At 44.8% G+C, this 19,701-nt stretch overlaps 1 protein-coding gene and 1 long non-coding RNA gene across 2 annotated transcripts; both read left to right on the forward strand.

Moving 5' to 3' along the window:
• Positions 1–3,811: 3,811 nt before the first annotated feature.
• Positions 3,812–12,967, forward strand: aph1b (APH1B gamma secretase subunit). The gene is made up of 6 exons (XM_064959810.1): positions 3,812–4,146; positions 4,801–4,971; positions 8,595–8,668; positions 10,274–10,396; positions 12,000–12,127; positions 12,541–12,967. Exons 1-6 carry the CDS (start codon positions 4,034–4,036, stop codon positions 12,706–12,708), a joined length of 777 nt encoding a protein of 258 aa, XP_064815882.1. The 5' UTR covers positions 3,812–4,033; the 3' UTR covers positions 12,709–12,967.
• Positions 12,968–14,521: 1,554 nt separating this feature from the next.
• On the forward strand, positions 14,522–16,616 carry LOC135532211 (uncharacterized). Its single transcript, XR_010454318.1, has 2 exons — positions 14,522–14,638; positions 14,699–16,616. It is a non-coding gene; the product is annotated as an uncharacterized LOC135532211 (long non-coding RNA).
• The last annotated feature ends 3,085 nt before the right edge of the window (positions 16,617–19,701 follow it).

Raw genomic sequence — 19,701 nt, forward strand, 5'->3', positions numbered from 1 at the left:
TTTAACTTAAAAACCATGCAACTAAAAAACTCAAAGAAACATACCAACAAAAGGAACAAAGTGGCACAGGAAGCGAGGCAGGCCAACAGGCAGGTGCCCATATTTTCACGCAGGTTAGGGTTTATTGTCATGAATGTTGTTCTGGAGGCAGCGCTGCAAAGTGGTCACTAGCTGGCACAGCCACAAAGTCATAAAATCACATTTTAAGTGTAACCCTGAGAAAATACACTTTATATTGGAGTTGTCCCTGTTGAAATTCAAGATGGTCTGGGCGTATTCATGAGGCTAACATAGCAGCTCACTCTCCATTGAATATAGGCAGTTGATGTCAACACCCATTATCGAATTTTCAACTTAAAAAAGTATTCAAATAACAAGATGTTTCCACCAATCCAAAGAAAGAAATAGGCGGGAGATTGACAGACCGCCGTCCGTTCTGTGGACAACGAATCCCATCGTTAGGGCGGAGACACAAGCATCTCCTCATTGTATGCGGTATCTCTGGTCATACAACAAAGTCCATTTGCCATGTGCTCTCATCAAACATTTCAGCTATAAGGTCTATTGCAACAAGGATCAACCATGCCTCTGGACAGAATCCCTTCCTGTGGGCAGCTGCCTGGAACACACGCAATATTACGTTTCACACACTGGTTAGCAAAAGCAAGTATTTCACACAAAAATAAATAGCTAGTAGCAACCCTCCCACACGGTGTCCTGAGGCGGTCAAGCTAGCTAGCAGCTCTCTCACACGGTGTCCTGAGGCAGCCAGCCCTCCCACACGGTGTCCTGAGGCAGCCAGCTAGCTAGCAACTCTCCCACACGGTGTCCTGAGGCGGTCAAGCTAGCTAGCAGCTCTCTCACACGGTGTCCTGAGGCAGCCAGCTAGCTAGCAGCTCTCTCACACGGTGTCCTGAGGCAGCCAGCTAGCTAGCAGCTCTCCCACACAGTGTCCTGAGGCAGCCAGCTAGCTAGCAGCTCTCTCACACGGTGTCCTGAGGCAGCCAGCTAGCTAGCAGCTCTCTCACACGGTGTCCTGAGACAGCCAGCTAGCTAGCAGCTCTCCCACACGGTGTCCTGAGACAGCCGGGGCCATTCTGGTAGTGTTCTCTATCTCCTGCTTCCTGTCTCCTGGTCGACCTGGGGTATCAGACAACTAGACTTCGCTGGGCCGATGTTCTGACTGCCAGGCAACGACGGATGTAACATCCAGCACTCTGCCTGTTTCCAGTCACCTCAGCCCCATCGCTCATCCACTTTGAGTGGCCCACTCCACCCGGCTGTCTGCGGGCTGCCATGGCAGTATTGTCCTCTTAGCTGTCCCCCTCAGCTTCACCATGCAGGCCACATACCTCCAGCCACGTCCACAGATGGGCTCAGCCTTCACCTGTACGGCGCCTTAACACGCCCCAGGCCAGTTAGGACAGCCTCATAGACCAGCAGGGAGTGCCTCAGCTGCCACCAGCACCACCCAGAGAGAGACGGCAGAACCTGGGAGAACAGAAACGCAAGAGAATAAAAACAAAACTGTCCCCTGCTCCACAACTGTCCCCTGCTCTACAACTGTCCCCTGCTCAACAACTGTCCCCTGCTCAACAACTGTCCCCTGCTCCACAACTGTCCCCTGCTCCACAACTGTCCCCTGCTCCACAACTGTCCCCTGCTCCACAACTGTCCCCTGCTCCACAACGGTCCCCTGCTCCACAACTGTTCCCTGCTCCACAACCGTCCCCTGCTCCACAACTGTCCCCTGCTCCACAACTGTCCCCTGCTCCAAAACGGTCCCTTGCTCCACAACTGTCCCCTGCTCCACAACTGTCCCCTGCTCCACAACTGTCCCCTGCTCCACAACTGTCCCCTGCTCTACAACTGTCCCCTGCTCCACAACTGTCCCCTGCTCTACAACTGTCCCCTGCTCTACAACTGTCCCCTGCTCCACAACTGTCCCCTGCTCCACAACTGTTCCCTGCTCCACAGCTGTCCCCTGCTCCACAACTGTCCCCTGCTCCACAACTGTCCCCTGCTCCACAACTGTCCCCTACTCTGTGGACAACTGTCCCCTGCTCAGACAACTAGAGAGAGAGAGAGAACTGAGCTGTCCCCTGAGTCCCCTGAGAGAGAGAGAGCGAGAGAGAGAGAGAGAGAGAAGAGAGAGAGAGAGAGAGAGAGAGAGAGAGAGAGAGAGAGAGAGAGAGAGAGAGAGAGAGATCAAAGATGATAGGACTGTGCATGTCAAAGAGATCACCTAATTCTATTTAATGATGTGGTGCATGTAGTCTGGGCTGATGTAACAGATGTTAGAGATAGTAAACATGTATTAAAATGTCACTCCACAATGATATATTAGTTTAAAATACTAAATACAGATTTAAAAGCCACATTGTGGAACCACTCAAATAGTGTTGACACGCTGCACATAGTACATGATGTCATTTGGAATCAGCAGATGTGATCTTATATATCTTGCTGATCTAGCCAGGCACTGTACGGTTTCTGTTACTCAGAGGTGGCTGTGACAGATGCACCATGACACATCATCTTGGGTTTAATGAACGGGAATAATTTACAGATACAGCAGTTGGCTGCTTCAGTCTTTATCTGGTAGAGAACAAATAGTGACCTCTGCTGTTAAATGTTGGTCAAACAGCTGTTCAAAAAAAAATATATCATATATTTGTATTTAAATACACACGATAAGCCTTCAATTTGACAAAGAAATCCACCCAATTTTATAAAACTGCATTGTTGGTTAAGGGTTTATAAGTATGCATTTCACGGTAAGGTTTACACCTGTTGTATTCGGCGCATGTTAAAATGCAACAACCACCCGAGCCACTGCCTGTTCACCCCTCTATCATCCAGAAGGCGAGGTCAGTACAGGTGCATCAAAGCTGGGACCGAGAGACTGAAAAACAGCTTCTATCTCAAGGCCATCAGACTGTTAAACAGCCACCACTAACATTGAGTGGCTGCTGCCAACACACGGACTCAACTCCAGCCACTTTAATAATGGGAATTGATGGGAATTGACGTAAAATATATCACTAGACACTTTAAACAATGCTACTTATTATAATGTTTACATTATTTATCTCATATGTATACGTATATACTGTACTCTATATCATCTACTGCATCTTTATATAATACATGTATCACCAGCCACTTTAAACTATGCCACTTTGTTTACATACATATCTAATATGTATTTACTGTACTCGATACCATCTACTGTATCTTGCCTATGCTGCTCTGTACCATCACTCATTCATATATCTTTATGTACATATTCTTTATCCCCTTACACTGTGTATAAGACAGTAGTTTAGGAATTGTTAGTTAGATTACTTGTTGGTTATTACTGCATTGTCAGAACTAGAAGCACAAGCATTTCGCTACATTCGCATTAACATCTGCTAACCATGTGTATGTGACAAATAAAATTTGATTTGATTTGAAAGTGCAATTTGATTTGAGAGTGGATTGATAACGTTGGTTAATACTATCTCTGAATGTAATGCTTTATGAAGACTGTAGATGTCGCTGTTGAAGAGATTGAGTTTTGAGTCAAAGATAGTGAGGAAACGAGAAAGCCGACCTATTTATTTCTCTAAATTTGATAGTGGCACAGACATAAATAATACTATTTTCATAAATCACACGTATACAACTAACGTATGAATAGCTATGTTTTTAATTTAGGTGTATCGTCTTGTCTGAAATCATTTATCATTGTCTGAAAGCAATTGCTGAATATTGGCTATGCGGGAACTTTTTTCGTCGAATATCTTTGCTCCTGCGGTCACGTGCCTGCAAACACTTAGAACAGGAAGTGATACTGTAGCATCAAGGAACCCACAATAAAATACACAACAATGAGATTATTTAGATAGCTTCAGGTTTACTTCAGTTGTAAAGAAGCATCCAAGCTCTCGGAAAGATACACTCTTTCAGCCATTGAAGAGAAGAAGGGCCCTGCGGTGGAGGTTTTGTTAACAGGCTAACTTGAGTCGAATTCGGACCAAGCCCCAAAATGACTGCATCTGTGTTTTTCGGGTGTACATTCATCGCTTTCGGCCCTGCCATTGCACTGTTCTTGTTTACTATTGCCAGGGACCCACTCCGAGTGATATTTCTTATCGCCGGGTAAGTAGCTAGTGTAACGTTAACTAAATAAATAGATAGCAAGCAAACCATCTAGATTTGGATAGTGTAGCCTTCTAGCCAACAACAGTTAGCCGTATATGAGAACTAGGTAGCCCAAAGGCTATTGCTAAATCACAAACAAAACCTCTTTCTTTTTGGTCACACATTTTCGGACATGTGCTTTTGCTGTATTAGAATTATTGACTCCGTTAAGTGTCTGTAAATGTTAAACACAGTTGGCGAGCTACTGGTCGCGCAATGTTTTGTTCCAGCCCAGCACTAAACCTAAATAGTCGCACATGCGCGACGACAGGTACCCCCCTGTTTTTCTTTTACATTTTGCGGAGCACCCGTAGAATGTTTTGTTACACAGTACAGTCATTCATGTATGTACTAGTTAGCGAAATATGATGTATGTGGCTATATGAGAAGTGTACAATGTGTATGACAGAGGTACCTTGCTATGTATGTATTATGTTGTGTGTATTTTGTATACAGCAGTACTATGTGTCTAAAAAAAAATCCTATTTGGAGACAAGTTCATCCAATCCTAAACTCTGTCCATTTCAGTGTGTGTGAAGAGCCTTATTTTTCTGAGTGTTTCTATACCTAGTGTTAAACTAGTGTTTTTTATTTTTTTATTCTCTCTCCCAGGGCATTCTTCTGGTTGTGTTCTCTGCTGCTGTCTTCACTAGTGTGGTTCATCACCGTTCAGATCAGCAACAAAGAGAGCTCCTCCCAGCAGAAAGGACTGCTCATATTCGGGGTGGTGCTCTCCGTGCTGCTGCAGGAGACCTTCCGCTTTGGCTACTACAAGCTGCTGAAGTAAGTCGCAGACCCGGGCTCAAAAACAGACCTGGGTTCATTTGCTTTCGCCTGTGTGGACTGCTACATAGTCAGCGATGGCAGTTTAAAGGTCACCTATTGGTCAATTTAAGCCCGACAAGCTCAAATCAAACCCAGATGAAGTATTTGAAATGATTTCAAATAGTATTTGAACCCAGGTGTAGTAAGCCTATCCCATGACCTGCTCAGCGACGCTGCTGCTCTACATTCTGGTCTTATATCCCTCAGGGGGGTTTTCCAGACTGTAACAGAGAAGAAGTCCATTGTTGAGAGGAACATCAGTGCTTTCTGAAAGTATTCACACCCTTTTTGAATTATTCCACTTTTTGTTTTAAAATGGATAACATTTATATTATTGGTCTCTGGCCTTGTGGAGATGTGGATTTATGCCCAACTCGTCACGAATGCCCACTAAACTTCTGTTAGAACGCGCTATTTTAATATAGGGCCTTTTCCTTATGCATTCTGCCATTTCTTCCTAGAAGCATTATACTGTATAAGTGGCTGTTCCACTGGATATTATTTTATAGAAGTGTTAGAATTATACTGCACGGCTATATTATTCTATAGCTCCTGTGTTAGCTGGATTATAGACGGCTATATTATTCTATAGCTCCTGTGTTAGCAGTTAATTATACTGACTTATTATTCTATAGCTCCTGTGTTAGCATTAGCAATACTGTATATTATTCTGCCATTTCTTCCTGTGTTAGCAGTTAGCATTATACTGCACGGCTATATTATTCTATAGCTCCTGTGTTAGCAGTTAGCATTATACTGCACGGCTATATTATTCTATAGCTCCTGTGTTAGCAGTTAGCATTATACTGCACGGCTATATTATTCTATAGCTCCTGTGTTAGCAGTTAGCATTATACTGCAGCACTATATTGTTCTATAGCTCCTGTGTTAGCAGTTAGCATTATACTGCAGCACTATATTGTTCTATAGCTCCTGTGTTAGCAGTTAGCATTATACTGCAGCACTATATTGTTCTATAGCTCCTGTGTTAGCAGTAAGCTGCTGTTTATCCATTATGCCCAGTTCGGTAGGAAAAGGTTTGAAAGGTATTTTAGGAAAATCGTTTCCACACGTAAAGGCGGTTATTTTCCTGTCTCTAGCCGGCCAGAGTGAAACGTTGTTTCGGTGCACAGAATCATCGTAAACACTCACGAGTTAGAGGGAGGGGCTAGAGGGAGGGGCTTGAATAAAGGCACGCGTTAACAGAATGAAACAGGCTTCCCACATTGGGTCAGAGCTCCGTGTGTCTTGTCTGTGTCATTTGTTTGTGCGGCAGGAGAGCGCTCGCCGTTGCTCGCCACTATATGTTCCAGGGTTGCCGATGTTTAACTTGTGCCTAATTTTTAAAGGGTACGTGGAAGTGGTTCCATCTGTTTTAGACAGGATGTAGTAATGTGGTAATTAATGAGGACAATAGTTACATTTTGTTGACCAGTTCTCTGCTTACTCGTCATTGGACATGGGTATGGCCCAGGGAGGGGCTATACAGGGAGGGGAGGGGCTATACAGGGAGGGGAGGGGCTATATAATGATTTCTGGGTAGATTGGGGAGGCTGCTTGAGCCATATCCACACTCTACCTATAAGAGCTATGGAAGCTACAGGATAAGCCAGTTTATTTAGTTTGAGAAGTCTATTGTCTGTCTGTTTGTGTTGTCAATAGGAATTGCTGGCTGTCACACCTTTGCACCAGGACCTTCTGCATCCTTCTGAATATTTGCCCTTAAGACTGCATCTCTTCGTTACCCATGGTTACACACAATACCTCATTTCAAAATGGATTTATGTTTTTCAACATTTTTTTTTACAAATTCAAAATGAAAAGCTAAAATGTCTTGAGTCAATATGTATTCAACCCCTTTGTTATGGCAAACCTAAATAGGTTCAGGGTTTAAATAAAAAATGGGTTTAAATAAGTTGCATGGACTCACTCTGTGTGCTATAATAGTGTTTTTAAGAAGATTTTTGAATGACTACCTCATCTTTGTACCCCACACATACAATTATCTGTAAGGTCCCTCAGTCGAGCAGTGAATTTCAAACACTGATTCAACCACAAAGACCAGGGAGGTTTTCCAATGCCTCACAAAGAAGGGAATCTATTGGTTGATGGGTAAATTAAAAAAAGCAGACGTTGAATATCCCTTTGAGCGGTGAAGTTATTAATTACACTTTGGATGTGCACCCAGTCACTACAAAGATATCTCTGTACCCCAATACATACAATTATCTGTAAGGTCCCTCAGTCGAGCAGTGAATTTCAAATATAGATTCAACTACAAAGACCAGGGAGGGTTTCCAATACCTCGTAAAGAAGGGCACCTATTGGTAGATGGGTCAAATAAAAAAGCAGACATTGAATATCCCTTTGAACGTGGTAATATCACTTTAGATGGTGTATCAATACACCCAGTCACTCCAAAGATACAGGCGTCCTTCCTAACTCAGTTACCAGAGAGGAAGGAAACCACTCAGGGATTTCACCATGAGGCCAATGGTGACTTTAAAACAGTTACAGAGTTTAATGGCTGTGATAGGAGAGAACTGAGGATGGATCAACATCATTATAGTTACTCCACAATACTAACCTAAATGACAGAGTGAAAAGAAGGAAACCTGTACAGAATTTAAAAAAATCCAAAACCTGCATCCTGTTTGCCACAAGGCACTTAAGTAATACTGAAAAATGTGGCAAAACGCTAATTTGTCCTGAAAACAAAGTGTTATGTTTGGGGCAAATACAACACATTACTGAGTACCACTCTCCATGTTTTCAAGCATAGTGGTGGCTGCGTCATGTTATGGGTATGGCTTCACCTTTCAGCAGGACAATAACCTAAAACACAATGCCAAATCTACACTGGAGTTGCTTACCAAGAAGACGGTGAATGGCCGAGTTACAGTTTTGACTTAAATCTGTTTTGAAAATCTATGACCTTTTTAAAAGACCTGAAAATGATTGCTTATCTAGCAATGATCAACAACCAATTTGACAGAGCTTGAAGAATTTAGACAATAATAATGGGGAAATGTTGCACAGGTGTGGAAAGCTCGACGAGACTCACCCAGAAATACTCACATCTGTAAATCCCTGCCAAAGGTGATTCTACAAAGTATTGACTCAGGGGTGTGAATACTTATTATGTAAATGAGATATTTCTGTATTTGTCATTTTCTATACATTTGCAAATATTTCTAGAAACATGTTTTTTCACTTTGTCGTTTTGGGGTATAATGTGTGTCGATGGGTGAGAATCTATTGAATCCTTTTTTAAATTCAGGCTGTAACCAAATGTGGAATAAGTCAAGGGGAGTGAATAGTTTCTGAAGCCTCTGTACATTCCAGTAGCTGACAGATTCTGCCTGTTTTCATAGCTTTTGTTGTAAGAGAAACTTGGACACTTAATGATAGCGGATGGACACTGGGATTTGACGATGGTTTGACTTTTGTTGAATTTTTTTTTTTTAGTTTTTAGTGTTGGAGAAACGTAGGAACTGTAGTTTAATTAAGGGTTGGGTTTGGTGCTACTATATTTGATGATACTGTAGTTTGATTGTTGTGCTATTTCTTTGTTTTTACAGGAAGGCAAACGAAGGCTTGCTCATGTTGAGTGCAGAGGAAACGATGCCGATCTCCATACGGCAACTAGCCTATGGTATGTGGAGGAAGACGGAAAATTACCTCATGTGCATAACATTATGATTAGAAGCAGATGGAAGATATGAGAGATTGTGATTAGAAGCAGGTGCTAGATTTGAGAGATTGTGATTAGAAGCAGGTGCTAGATTTGAGAGATTGTGATTAGAAGCAGGTGCTAGATTTGAGAGATTGTGATTAGAAGCAGGTGCTAGATTTGAGAGATTGTGATTAGAAGCAGGTGCTAGATTTGAGAGATTGTGATTAGAAGCAGGTGCTAGATTTGAGAGATTGTGATTAGAAGCAGGTGCTAGATTTGAGAGATTGTGATTAGAAGCAGGTGCTAGATTTGAGAGATTGTGATTAGAAGCAGGTGCTAGATTTGAGAGATTGTGATTAGAAGCAGGTGCTAGATTTGAGAGATTGTGATTAGAAGCAGGTGCTAGATTTGAGAGATTGTGAATAGTGATTAGAAGCAGGTGCTAGATATTAGAGATTATGAATGGAAGCAGATGGAAGATATTAGAGATTGTGAATGGAAGCAGATGGAAGATATTAGAGATTGTGAATGGAAGCAGATGGAAGATATTAGAGATTGTGAATGGAAGCAGATGGAAGATATTAGAGATTGTGAATTGAAGCAGATGGAAGATATTAGAGATTGTGAATGGAAGCAGATGGAAGATATTAGAGATTGTGAATGGAAGCAGATGGACGATATTAGAGATTGTGAATGGAAGCAGATGGACGATATTAGAGATTGTGAATGGAAGCAGATGGAAGATATTAGAGATTGTGAATGGAAGCAGATGGAAGATATTAGAGATTGTGAATGGAAGCAGATGGAAGATATTAGAGATTATGAATGGAAGCAGATGGACGATATTAGCTTTGAGGCAGAGTTTTGTGGCCCCTTTTCCTCTGTGGTAGCAGTTATCATGGTTCATATTACATTAAAACCCTCATAGCTGTTATTTTAGACCGTGGAGTGCCATTACATCTTTCCCCGTTGTTGTCTGTCTCCCCAGTGTCTGATAGTGTCTCTGCTGTCTGTCTCCCCAGTGTCTGATAGTGTCTCTGCTGTCTGTCTCCCCAGTGTCTGATAGTGTCTCTGCTGTCTGTCTCCCCCAGTGTCTGATAGTGTCTCTGCTGTCTGTCTCCCCCAGTGTCTGATAGTGTCTCTGTTGTCTGTCTCCCCAGTGTCTGATAGTGTCTCTGCTGTCTGTCTCCCCAGTGTCTCTGCTGTCTGTCTCCCCCAGTGTCTGATAGTGTCTCTGCTGTCTGTCTCCCCAGTGTCTCTGCTGTCTGTCTCCCCCAGTGTCTGATAGTGTCTCTGCTGTCTGTCTCCCCAGTGTCTGATAGTGTCTCTGCTGTCTGTCTCCCCAGTGTCTGATAGTGTCTCTGTTGTCTGTCTCCCCAGTGTCTGATAGTGTCTCTGTTGTCTGTCTCCCCAGTGTCTGATAGTGTCTCTGTTGTCTGTCTCCCCAGTGTCTGATAGTGTCTCTGCTGTCTGTCTCCCCAGTGTCTGATAGTGTCTCTGCTGTCTGTCTCCCCAGTGTCTGATAGTGTCTCTGCTGTCTGTCTCCCCAGTGTCTGATAGTGTCTCTGTTGTCTGTCTCCCCAGTGTCTGGGCTCGGGTTCGGCTTCATGAGTGGAGCGTTCTCAATGGTCAATATCCTGGCCGATTCTGTTGGCCCCGGCACCATTGGTATCCATGGAGACTCCCAACACTACTTCCTGTCCTCAGGTACTGTACGAGTCTGCCATGTTTTAAAATGTACTTAATATCCTGAAACCACACAGGAAGAAATGTTTTATATCACTAACTTTCCTGACGGTAGTCTTTATATTTATGAAATTTGTATATTTTACCCTCCTTTTCTCCCCAATTGCATGAGATCCAATTTTCATCTTGTCTCACCGCTGCAACTCCCCAACGGGCTCGGGAGAGGCGAAGGTCGAGGCCCGTGTCCTCCGAAACATGACCCACCAAACCGTGCTTCTTAATACACGCCCACTTAACCCGGAAGCTAGCCGCACCAAAGTGTCGCAGGAAACGCAGTGCAAGCTAGCTAGCTAAATTGCCATAAATGTTTAATGCTTCTCGACCTCTCCCCAAATTAATGTAATTGGTTCAGAGTTTGTTTTGATATTTTAACATGCCCCTTGATCGCGGGTGTGGAGGGACAAAATATAGTTATGCGCATGACCCGCAACAGCCGGTTTGGGTTCCGTTTAGACCACTGCACCACTAGGGAGGCCTAGTAGTCATTTTTCTGATTGACCTGAGGCTAGCTCTGTCTCCCTATAGCCTTCATGACCATGGCCATCATCCTCTAACCTCATTGTCTCCCCTACAGCCTTCATGACCATGGCCATCATCCTGAGGCTAACTCTCTCTTGTCTCCCCCACAGCCTTCATGACCATCGCCATCATCCTGAGGCTAACTCTCTCTCTGTCTCTCCTACAGCCTTCATGACCATGGCCATCGTCCTGAGGCTAACTCTCTCTCTGTCTCCCCTACAGCCTTCATGACCATGGCCATCGTCCTGAGGCTAACTCTCTCTCTGTCTTCCTACAGCCTTCATGAATGGCCATCGTCCTGATGCTAACTCAATGTCTCCCCTATAGCCTTCATGAAATCATCCTGAGCTAACTGACTCTCTCTGTCTCCCCTATAGCCTTCATGACCATGGCCATCATCCTGAGGCTAACTCTGTCTCTGTCTCCCCTATAGCCTTCATGGCCATCATCCTGAGGCTAACTCTGTTTGTCTCCCCTACAGCCTTCATGGCCATCATCCTGAGGCTAACTCTCTCTGTCTCCCCTATAGCCTTCATGGCCATCATCCTGAGGCTAACTCTCTCTGTCTCCCCTACAGCCTTCATGGCCATCATCCTGAGGCTTCTAACATCTGTCTCCCCTACAGCCTTCATGACCATGGCCATCATCCTGAGGCTAACTCTCTCTGTCTCCCCTACAGCCTTCATGGCCATCATCCTGAGGCTAACTCTCTCTGTCTCCCCTATAGCCTTCATGGCCATCATCCTGGGGCTAACTCTCTCTGTCTCCCCTACAGCCTTCATGACCATGGCCATCATCCTGAGGCTAACTCTCTCTGTCTCCCCTACAGCCTTCATGACCATCATCCTGAGGCTAACTCTCTCTCTGTCTCCCCTACAGCCTTCATGACCATGGCCATCATCCTGAGGCTAACTCTCTCTCTGTCTCCCCTACAGCCTTCATGACCATCGCCATCATCCTGAGGCTAACTCTCTCTCTGTCTCCCTTACAGCCTTCATGACCATGGCCATCATCCTGAGGCTAACTCTCTCTGTCTCCCCTACAGCCTTCATGACCATGGCCATCGTCCTGCTCCACATGTTCTGGGGTGTGGTGTTCTTTGATTCCTGTGAGAAACAACACTGGTGGTCTCTGGCTGTGGTCGTCATCAGCCACCTCCTCGTCTCCTGTCTGGTAAGTCAGAAAAGAGAGAGACAGGATGGCTGGCTGTCTGGATAGACCGATACAGTAGATCATTATGTTCATGCAGTAGGTGGACTTGACTGATGGGTTGATGAATAAATACTCAGAAGTCAATGTGTGTTGGCAGTAGTCTTACATCCTAGTACTTTTTCTTACTTAGTAACATCTTCGTCCCCATTGGGACATAATGTCACAGGATCCTCCACTGATTCCTGTCCTTCACCACAGCACTTCAAATGGGACAAATCATGTCCCCATAGTAACTCAGCCATTGTTGTCATGTCTCTCCCCAGATGTTCTAGAACCCTCAGTATTTTTTCTCCCAGAGGTTCCTGAACCAGAACCTTCTGTATGAATTTCCCCAGAGATCCATAACTCATCAGTCTTTGTTACTTCTCTCCTAGACATTCCAGAACCCTCAGTACGTGGGCAGTCTGGTTCCCACCTACATCATCGTGTTCCTCGTGGGTCTCTGGGCGTTCTTCTGCTCCGGGGGTTCTCTCCGGAACCTTAAACTCTGCCTTACCTGCAAAGACAAGGACTTCCTGTTGGCCAACCACCGGCCCAGATAACAGAACACCACTAAAGACACACACACTGTATGGGGACGCTATCCAACAGGACACACACACACACACACACACACACACTGTATGGGGACGCTATCCAACAGGACACACACCACACAAACAAATAAATAAATTAAAGACAAACTGGGTCAATGATATGTCTCTCCCCTTCCCCCACCATGTGTTCTGTGTTGTTTGAGTGGCGCTGGGGACTGGAAATAGGCTCCAGAGTTGTCGTCCAGAGTAAATATTGTTTAAACACCTTTTTATTTTGTGAAGGGCAGATCTATTACACTGCATTAGTAATAGAATAATCTAGGGGATCCTTCTGTTACCACTACATCCTTGGCAGACACTGCTCAGAACGGTAGATTAACTGTTTACAGATGGGATGGGGGGGGGGGACTGGGACACATTTGATCTGTGTGTAGTTTTAAAATGTAGGGTATGTAGTTCCTTAACGAGACGGTACCCATTTGACACCAGACGGGTCTCTGGATCTGTGCCTTCTACAGTACTGATGAGGGAGCTTAGTGTTTCGGCCCTGTATTCATAAAGCAGCTGAGTAGAAGCGCTGATCTAGGATCAGACCCCCCATGTCCATGTAATCTCATTCATTGTAATCTAGGATCAGACCCCCCATGTCCATGTAATCTCATTCATTATAATCTAGGATCAGACCCCCCCCAATGTCCATGTAATCTTATTCATTATATTCTAGGATCAGACCCCCCCATGTCCATGTAATCTTATTCATTATAATCTAGGATCAGACCCCCCCCCCCCCCCATGTCCATGTAATCTCATTCATTATAATCTAGGATCAGACCCCCCCAATGTCCATGTAATCTCATTCATTGTAATCTAGGATCAGACCCCCCCCCCCATGTCCATGTAATCTCATTCATTATAATCTAGGATCAGACCCCCCAATGTCCATGTAATCTCATTCATTGTAATCTAGGATCAGACCCCCCCCCCCATGTAATCTTATTCATTATAATCTAGGATCAGACCCCCCCCCCCCCCCATGTCCATGTAATCTCATTCATTATAATCTAGGATCAGACCCCCCCCCATGTAATCTCATTCATTATAATCTAGGATCAGACCCCCCCCCATGTCCATGTAATCTCATTCATTATAATCTAGGATCAGACCCCCCCCCCCATGTCCATGTAATCTCATTCATTATAATCTAGGATCAGACCCCCCCCAATGTCCATGTAATCTCATTCATTATAATCTAGGATCAGACCCCCCCCCCATGTCCATGTAATCTCATTCATTATAATCTAGGATCAGACCCCCCCCCATGTCCATGTAATCTTATTCATTATAATCTAGGATCAGACCCCCCCCCCAAGTCCATGTAATCTCATTCATTATAATCTAGGATCAGACCCCCCCATGTCCATGTAATCCATTCATTATAATCTAGGTCAGACCCCCAATGTCCATGTAATCTCATTCATTGTAATCTAAATCAGATCCCCCCCCCATGTCCATGTAATCTCATTCATTATAATCTAGGATCAGATCCCCCCCCCCATGTCCATGTAATCTCATTCATTGTAATCTAGGATCAGACCCCCCCCCATGTCCATGTAATCTCATTCATTATAATCTAGATCAGACCCCCCCCCATGTCCATGTAATCTTATTCATTATAATCTAGATCAGACATGTCCATGTAATCTGATTCATTGTAATCTAGGATCAGACCCCCCCCCCCATGTCCATGTAATCTCATTCATTATAATCTAGGATCAGATCCCCATGTAATCTCATTCATTATAATCTAGGATCAGACCCCCCCCCCCATGTAATCTTATTGCTTCTGATCTGAAAGGCTAAACTGATCCTTCAGCAGGTCTAAACTGATCCTACAGCAGATCAGCAGGTCTAAACTGATCCTACAGCAGATCAGCAGGTCTAAACTGGTCCTACAGTAGATCAGTAGGTCTAAACTGGTCCTACAGTAGATCAGTAGGTCTAAACTGATCCTACAGCAGATCAGCAGGTCTAAACTGATCCTACAGCAGATCAGCAGGTCGACTATGAGATGCTTTATAAATAGACGGGCCTAGATTGTCTTTGTAAATTAACCTTTAAGTGTTTCATCGATATCAGACCTGTGATGTTTTGTATCCAGTTCGTGTTTCTGTCTCCTGCTGTGTTAGTCGTCAGTCTGGCAGGGCAGTCTGGCAGGGCAGCCGTGTCGTTCCCCCTGTTTTTAGATGAGTCGGTAGTACAATACAATACAACAGTGTTTGCATATCAACAACTTACTTTTCATAAACTCCCCTCAAACAAAAGCAAATTCCTCCGGAGAATGAAAGCAGCATATTAGGATAACATTGAGTTAGCATTTTTTTTTTTTTTTTGTAAACATTAAGTTATGAGCTGTTTCAAAATGAAGTTGTGATTCAAACTGAAAATATGTCAAAAGTGGTGTGTTTGTTTTGATGGTCCAGATGAAAATATTTGGCCTAAAAACACGTATATAAATATTGACCTGATGATGAGACTGTTTTTATATGAATGATGTGCTTTACATACTGATTAGTGCTGCTACGCTAAATGTTTCTTTTCTTTTATTTGTAATCATCACACTGACCTCAAGGGTTGGTCTGATCTAGTTGGCTTTAGGACGGGTGTTTATGGGTTGGACATACAGGGGGTCGGTTTCCCAGACCCAGGTTAAGCTTATTCCTGGACTGAAAAACACTTCTAATAAAATAAAAAAATCTCAATTGAGAATGCTTTTTATTTTTATTTAGAAGTGGCTTTAACCTTTGTCTGAGTAAACAGACCCAAACTGTAGCATCCTGTTTAGTCCTGACTTCTATTTTAGTCAAATATTCCCATTGACATCAATGCAAGCGGATGACGATCCTCCCTTTCAAATATTCCCATTGACATCAATGCAAACTGATGACGATCCTCCCTTTTCAAATATTCCCATTGACATCAATGCAAACTGATGACGATCCTCCCTTTTCAAATATTCCCATTGACATCAATGCAAATGGATGACGATCCTCCCTTTTCAAATATTCCTATTGACATCAATGCAAGCGGATGACGATCCTCCCTTTCAAATATTCCCATTGACATCAATGCAAACGGATGACGATCCTCCCTTTTCAAATATTCCCATTGACATCAATGCAAGCGGATGACGATCCTCCCTTTCAAATATTCCCATTGACATCAATGCAAACGGATGACGATCCTCCCTTTTCAAATATTCCCATTGACATCAATGCAAACTGATGACGATCCTCCATTTTCAAAGAAGACGCCCTTGAGGAACAGATGATTGAATATGTACATGTACCTCATTGTTGTTGATGAATTAGCTGATTTTTCTAGGTGGTGAGTAAGACCTGTGGAAACAAAAATCCTTTAGAGATCTCAAAGGAAGTTAGTTTAAACTCGGCTGCAATAATTTAGTGACAAAATGAAACGACTCACCTCACTTGTCATGGTTTTAAAATGTTTTTCTCTGACCTGTGTCATATATATGGAGCTGTACAGCTTTAACATAACAGTGGAGAACTCCCAGCCAATAGTATCAGCCTCTCAGGGTTGAAGGTCACTGATATGCAAATGAGCTGTATGTTCCTGTTTAGAATTGTGCCTGCGTGCACCCTGTTGTTTCACCATGCTTCTGTATTGATATCAATTTAAAAGTAGTAGCACGTCATTCTCCATTGTTGTCAAGTTCATTCTACCGCGCCATCAAGAGCACAACAACCTGTATGTACATAGGTGGTGACAAACTGTTCCCTCTGATTGTTTTGACATGTGTATATAATATTGTTTCTAAATCACTATTTAACCCTCTATGATGTTACATCTCCTAGTTTCCATTGTACATAGGAAAATAAAACTGTTAAACAAAAGTTTGAGGTCGTTTTAACATCTGATGGAGTTGGGTCTTGTGTTGGGCTGATGGAGTTGGGTCTTGTGTTGGGCTGATGGAGTTGGGTCTTGTGTTGGGCTGATGGAGTTGGGTCTTGTGTTGGGCCGAAAGAGTTGGGTCTTGTGTTGGGCTGATGGAGTTGGGTCTTGTGTTGGGCTGATGGAGTTATGTCTTGTGTTGGGCTGATGGAGTTGGGTCTTGTGTTGGGCTGATGGAGTTGGGTCTTGTGTTGGGCTGATGGAAGAGTTGGGTCTTGTGTTGGGCTGATGGAGTTGGGTCTTGTGTTGGGCTGATGGAGTTGGGTCTTGTGTTGGGCTGATGGAGTTGGGTCTTGTGTTGGGCTGATGGAGTTGGGTCTTGTGTTGGGCCGATGGAGTTGGGTCTTGTGTTGGGCCGATGGAGTTGGGTCTTGTGTTGGGCTGATGGAGTTGGGTCTTGTGTTGGGCTGATGGAGTTGGGTCTTGTGTTGGGCCGATGGAGTTGGCTCTTGTGTTGGGCTGATGGAGTTGGGTCTTGTGTTGGGCTGATGGAGTTGGGTCTTGTGTTGGGCTGATGGAGTTGGGTCTTGTGTTGGGCTGATGGAGTTGGGTCTTGTGTTGGGCTGATGGAGTTGGGTCTTGTGTTGGGCTGATGGAGTTGGGTCTTGTGTTGGGCTGATGGAGTTGGGTCTTGTGTTGGGCCGAGGTCCTATAACCAATCTGAGTGAACTCTCTACTCTCATCACTGTAGAGTCAGGTTCATCATAACCAACCTGAGTGAACTCTCTACTCAGCACTGTAGAGTCAGGTTCATCATAACCAACCTGAGTGAACTCTACTCTCATCACTGTAGAGTCAGGTTCATCATAACCAACCTGAGTGAACTCTCTTCTCTCACCACTGTAGAGTCAGGTTCATCATAACCAACCTGAGTGAACTCTCTACTCTCACCACTGTAGAGTCAGGTTCATCATAACCAACCTGAGTGAACTCTCTACTCTCACCACTGTAGAGTCAGGTTCATCATAACCAACCTGAGTGAACTCTCTACTCTCATCACCATAGAGTCTGGTTCATCATAACCAACCTGAGTAAACTCTCTACTCTCACCACTGTAGAGTCAGGTTCATCATAACCAACCTGAGTGAACTCTCTACTCTCATCACTGTAGAGTCAGGTTCATCATAACCAACCTGAGTGAACTCTCTACTCTCATCACTGTAGAGTCAGGTTCATCATAACCAACCTGAGTGAACTCTCTACTCTCATCACTGTAGTCAGGTTCATCATAACCAACCTGAGTAAACTCTACAGAGACAGGGGGAAAAAGAGTGTGAGAGAGAGAGTGGTCTAGAGAGGGAAGGGAGTGAGGGAGAGAGAGAGAGAGGGCTAGAGAGGGAAGGGAGTGAGAGAGAGAGAGGGCTTGAGAGGGAAGGGAATGATAGAGAGAGAGGGCTAGAGAGAGGTAGAGGGCTAGAGGGAAGGGAGTGATAGAGAGAGAGAGGGCTAGAGAGGGAAGGGAGTGATAGAGAGAGGGGAGAGGGCCCCTCCGACAGTCCCCTCCGCCTGTGTGTCCCCTCCGCCTGTCTGTCCCCTCTGCCTGTCTGTCCCCTCCGCCTGTCTGTCCCCTCCGCCTGTCTGTCCCCTCTGCCTGTCTGTCCCCTTCGCCTGTCTGTCCCCCTGTCCACAGTCTCCTCCCACCATGTCCCCCATCTCCTTACAACTGATGAAACTAGACACACAATGGTGTAGCGGCACAAAGCGGCCGTGGGACATGGGAGCGCCCCCAGGAACTCTCTAAAGGGGATTTGGTCAAAGCCCTCTTCTCTCTGTGAGAGTCAGTCACACACAGGCCCACTTCCTCTCTCTGTAACCAGAGCCCTCTGTGTGAGAAGCATCCGATTCACATTCTAATCCTACACTTAAGAACATGGCCACCAGACCACCATTACTCCACATTTTTTAAAGTTTTACTCATTGGGTATTGAGTTTCATTTGAACAATTGCCCGACCTTGGCGGGCTTACTACCTCTGAACATGCCTGGCAAGCCAGAGAGAGAAGAGGATTGGTTCCTTCCCAAGGATCTAGTTCCTCTCTTGGTTTCTATCTTCCTATAGGTTTTTTTCTCCACTGTTACCCTAGACTGTTACCCTAGACTGTTACCCTAGACTGGCTCTTTAGGGGGTTCAGGTCCATGTTGTTGAGACTGGCTCTTTAGGGTGTTCAGGTCCATGTTGAGGCTGGCTCTTCAGGGTGTTCAGGTCCATGTTGAGGCTGGCTCTTTAGGGTGTTCAGGTCCATGTTGAGGCTGGCTCTTTAGGGTGGTCAGGTCCATGTTGAAGCTGGCTCTTTAGGGTGGTCAGGTCCATGTTGAGGCTGGCTCTTTAGGGTGTTCAGGTCCATGTTGAGGCTGGCTCTTCAGGGTGGTCAGGTCCATGTTGAGGCTGGCTCTTTAGGGTGGTCAGGTCCATGTTGAGGCTGGCTCTTTAGGGTGTTCAGGTCCATGTTGAGGCTGGCTCTTCATGGTGGTCAGGTCCATGTTGAGGCTGGTTCTTTAGGGTGGTCAGGTCCATGTTGAAGCTGGCTCTTTAGGGTGTTCAGGTCCATGTTGAGGCTGGCTCTTTAGCGTGTTCAGGTCCACATTTTGCTAAAGCTTTGTAAAACAGTATGTTCAAATTAAATCTGATTGATGGAAATTTGTTTTGCAATGTACAATTCAATTTCCCCCCATCTACCTCCCTCTCCCCTCTCCCTCTCTCTCTCTCTCCCCTACCTCCTTCTCCCTCGCCCTCTCTCTTTCTCTCTACCTCCCTCTCCCCTCTCTCTCTCTCTTCTCCTCTGTCCTCCCTCTCCCCTCTCTATCCTCTCTCTCTCTCTCTACCTCTCTCCCCTCCTCTGTCTCTTTTCCCCCTCTACCCCCCATCTACCTCTCCTCTCCCCTCTCTCTCTCTCTACCTCTCTCCCTTCCTCTGTCTCTTTTCCCCCTCTACCCCCCATCTACCTCCCTCTCCCTTCTCCCCTCTCCCTCTCTCTCTCTCTCTCTCTCTCTCTACCTCTCTCCCCTCCTCTGTCTCTTTTCCCCCTCT

This window comes from Oncorhynchus masou, unplaced genomic scaffold (genome assembly GCF_036934945.1).
Source record: "Oncorhynchus masou masou isolate Uvic2021 unplaced genomic scaffold, UVic_Omas_1.1 unplaced_scaffold_1768, whole genome shotgun sequence".
Classification (NCBI taxonomy): Eukaryota; Metazoa; Chordata; class Actinopteri; order Salmoniformes; family Salmonidae; genus Oncorhynchus; species Oncorhynchus masou.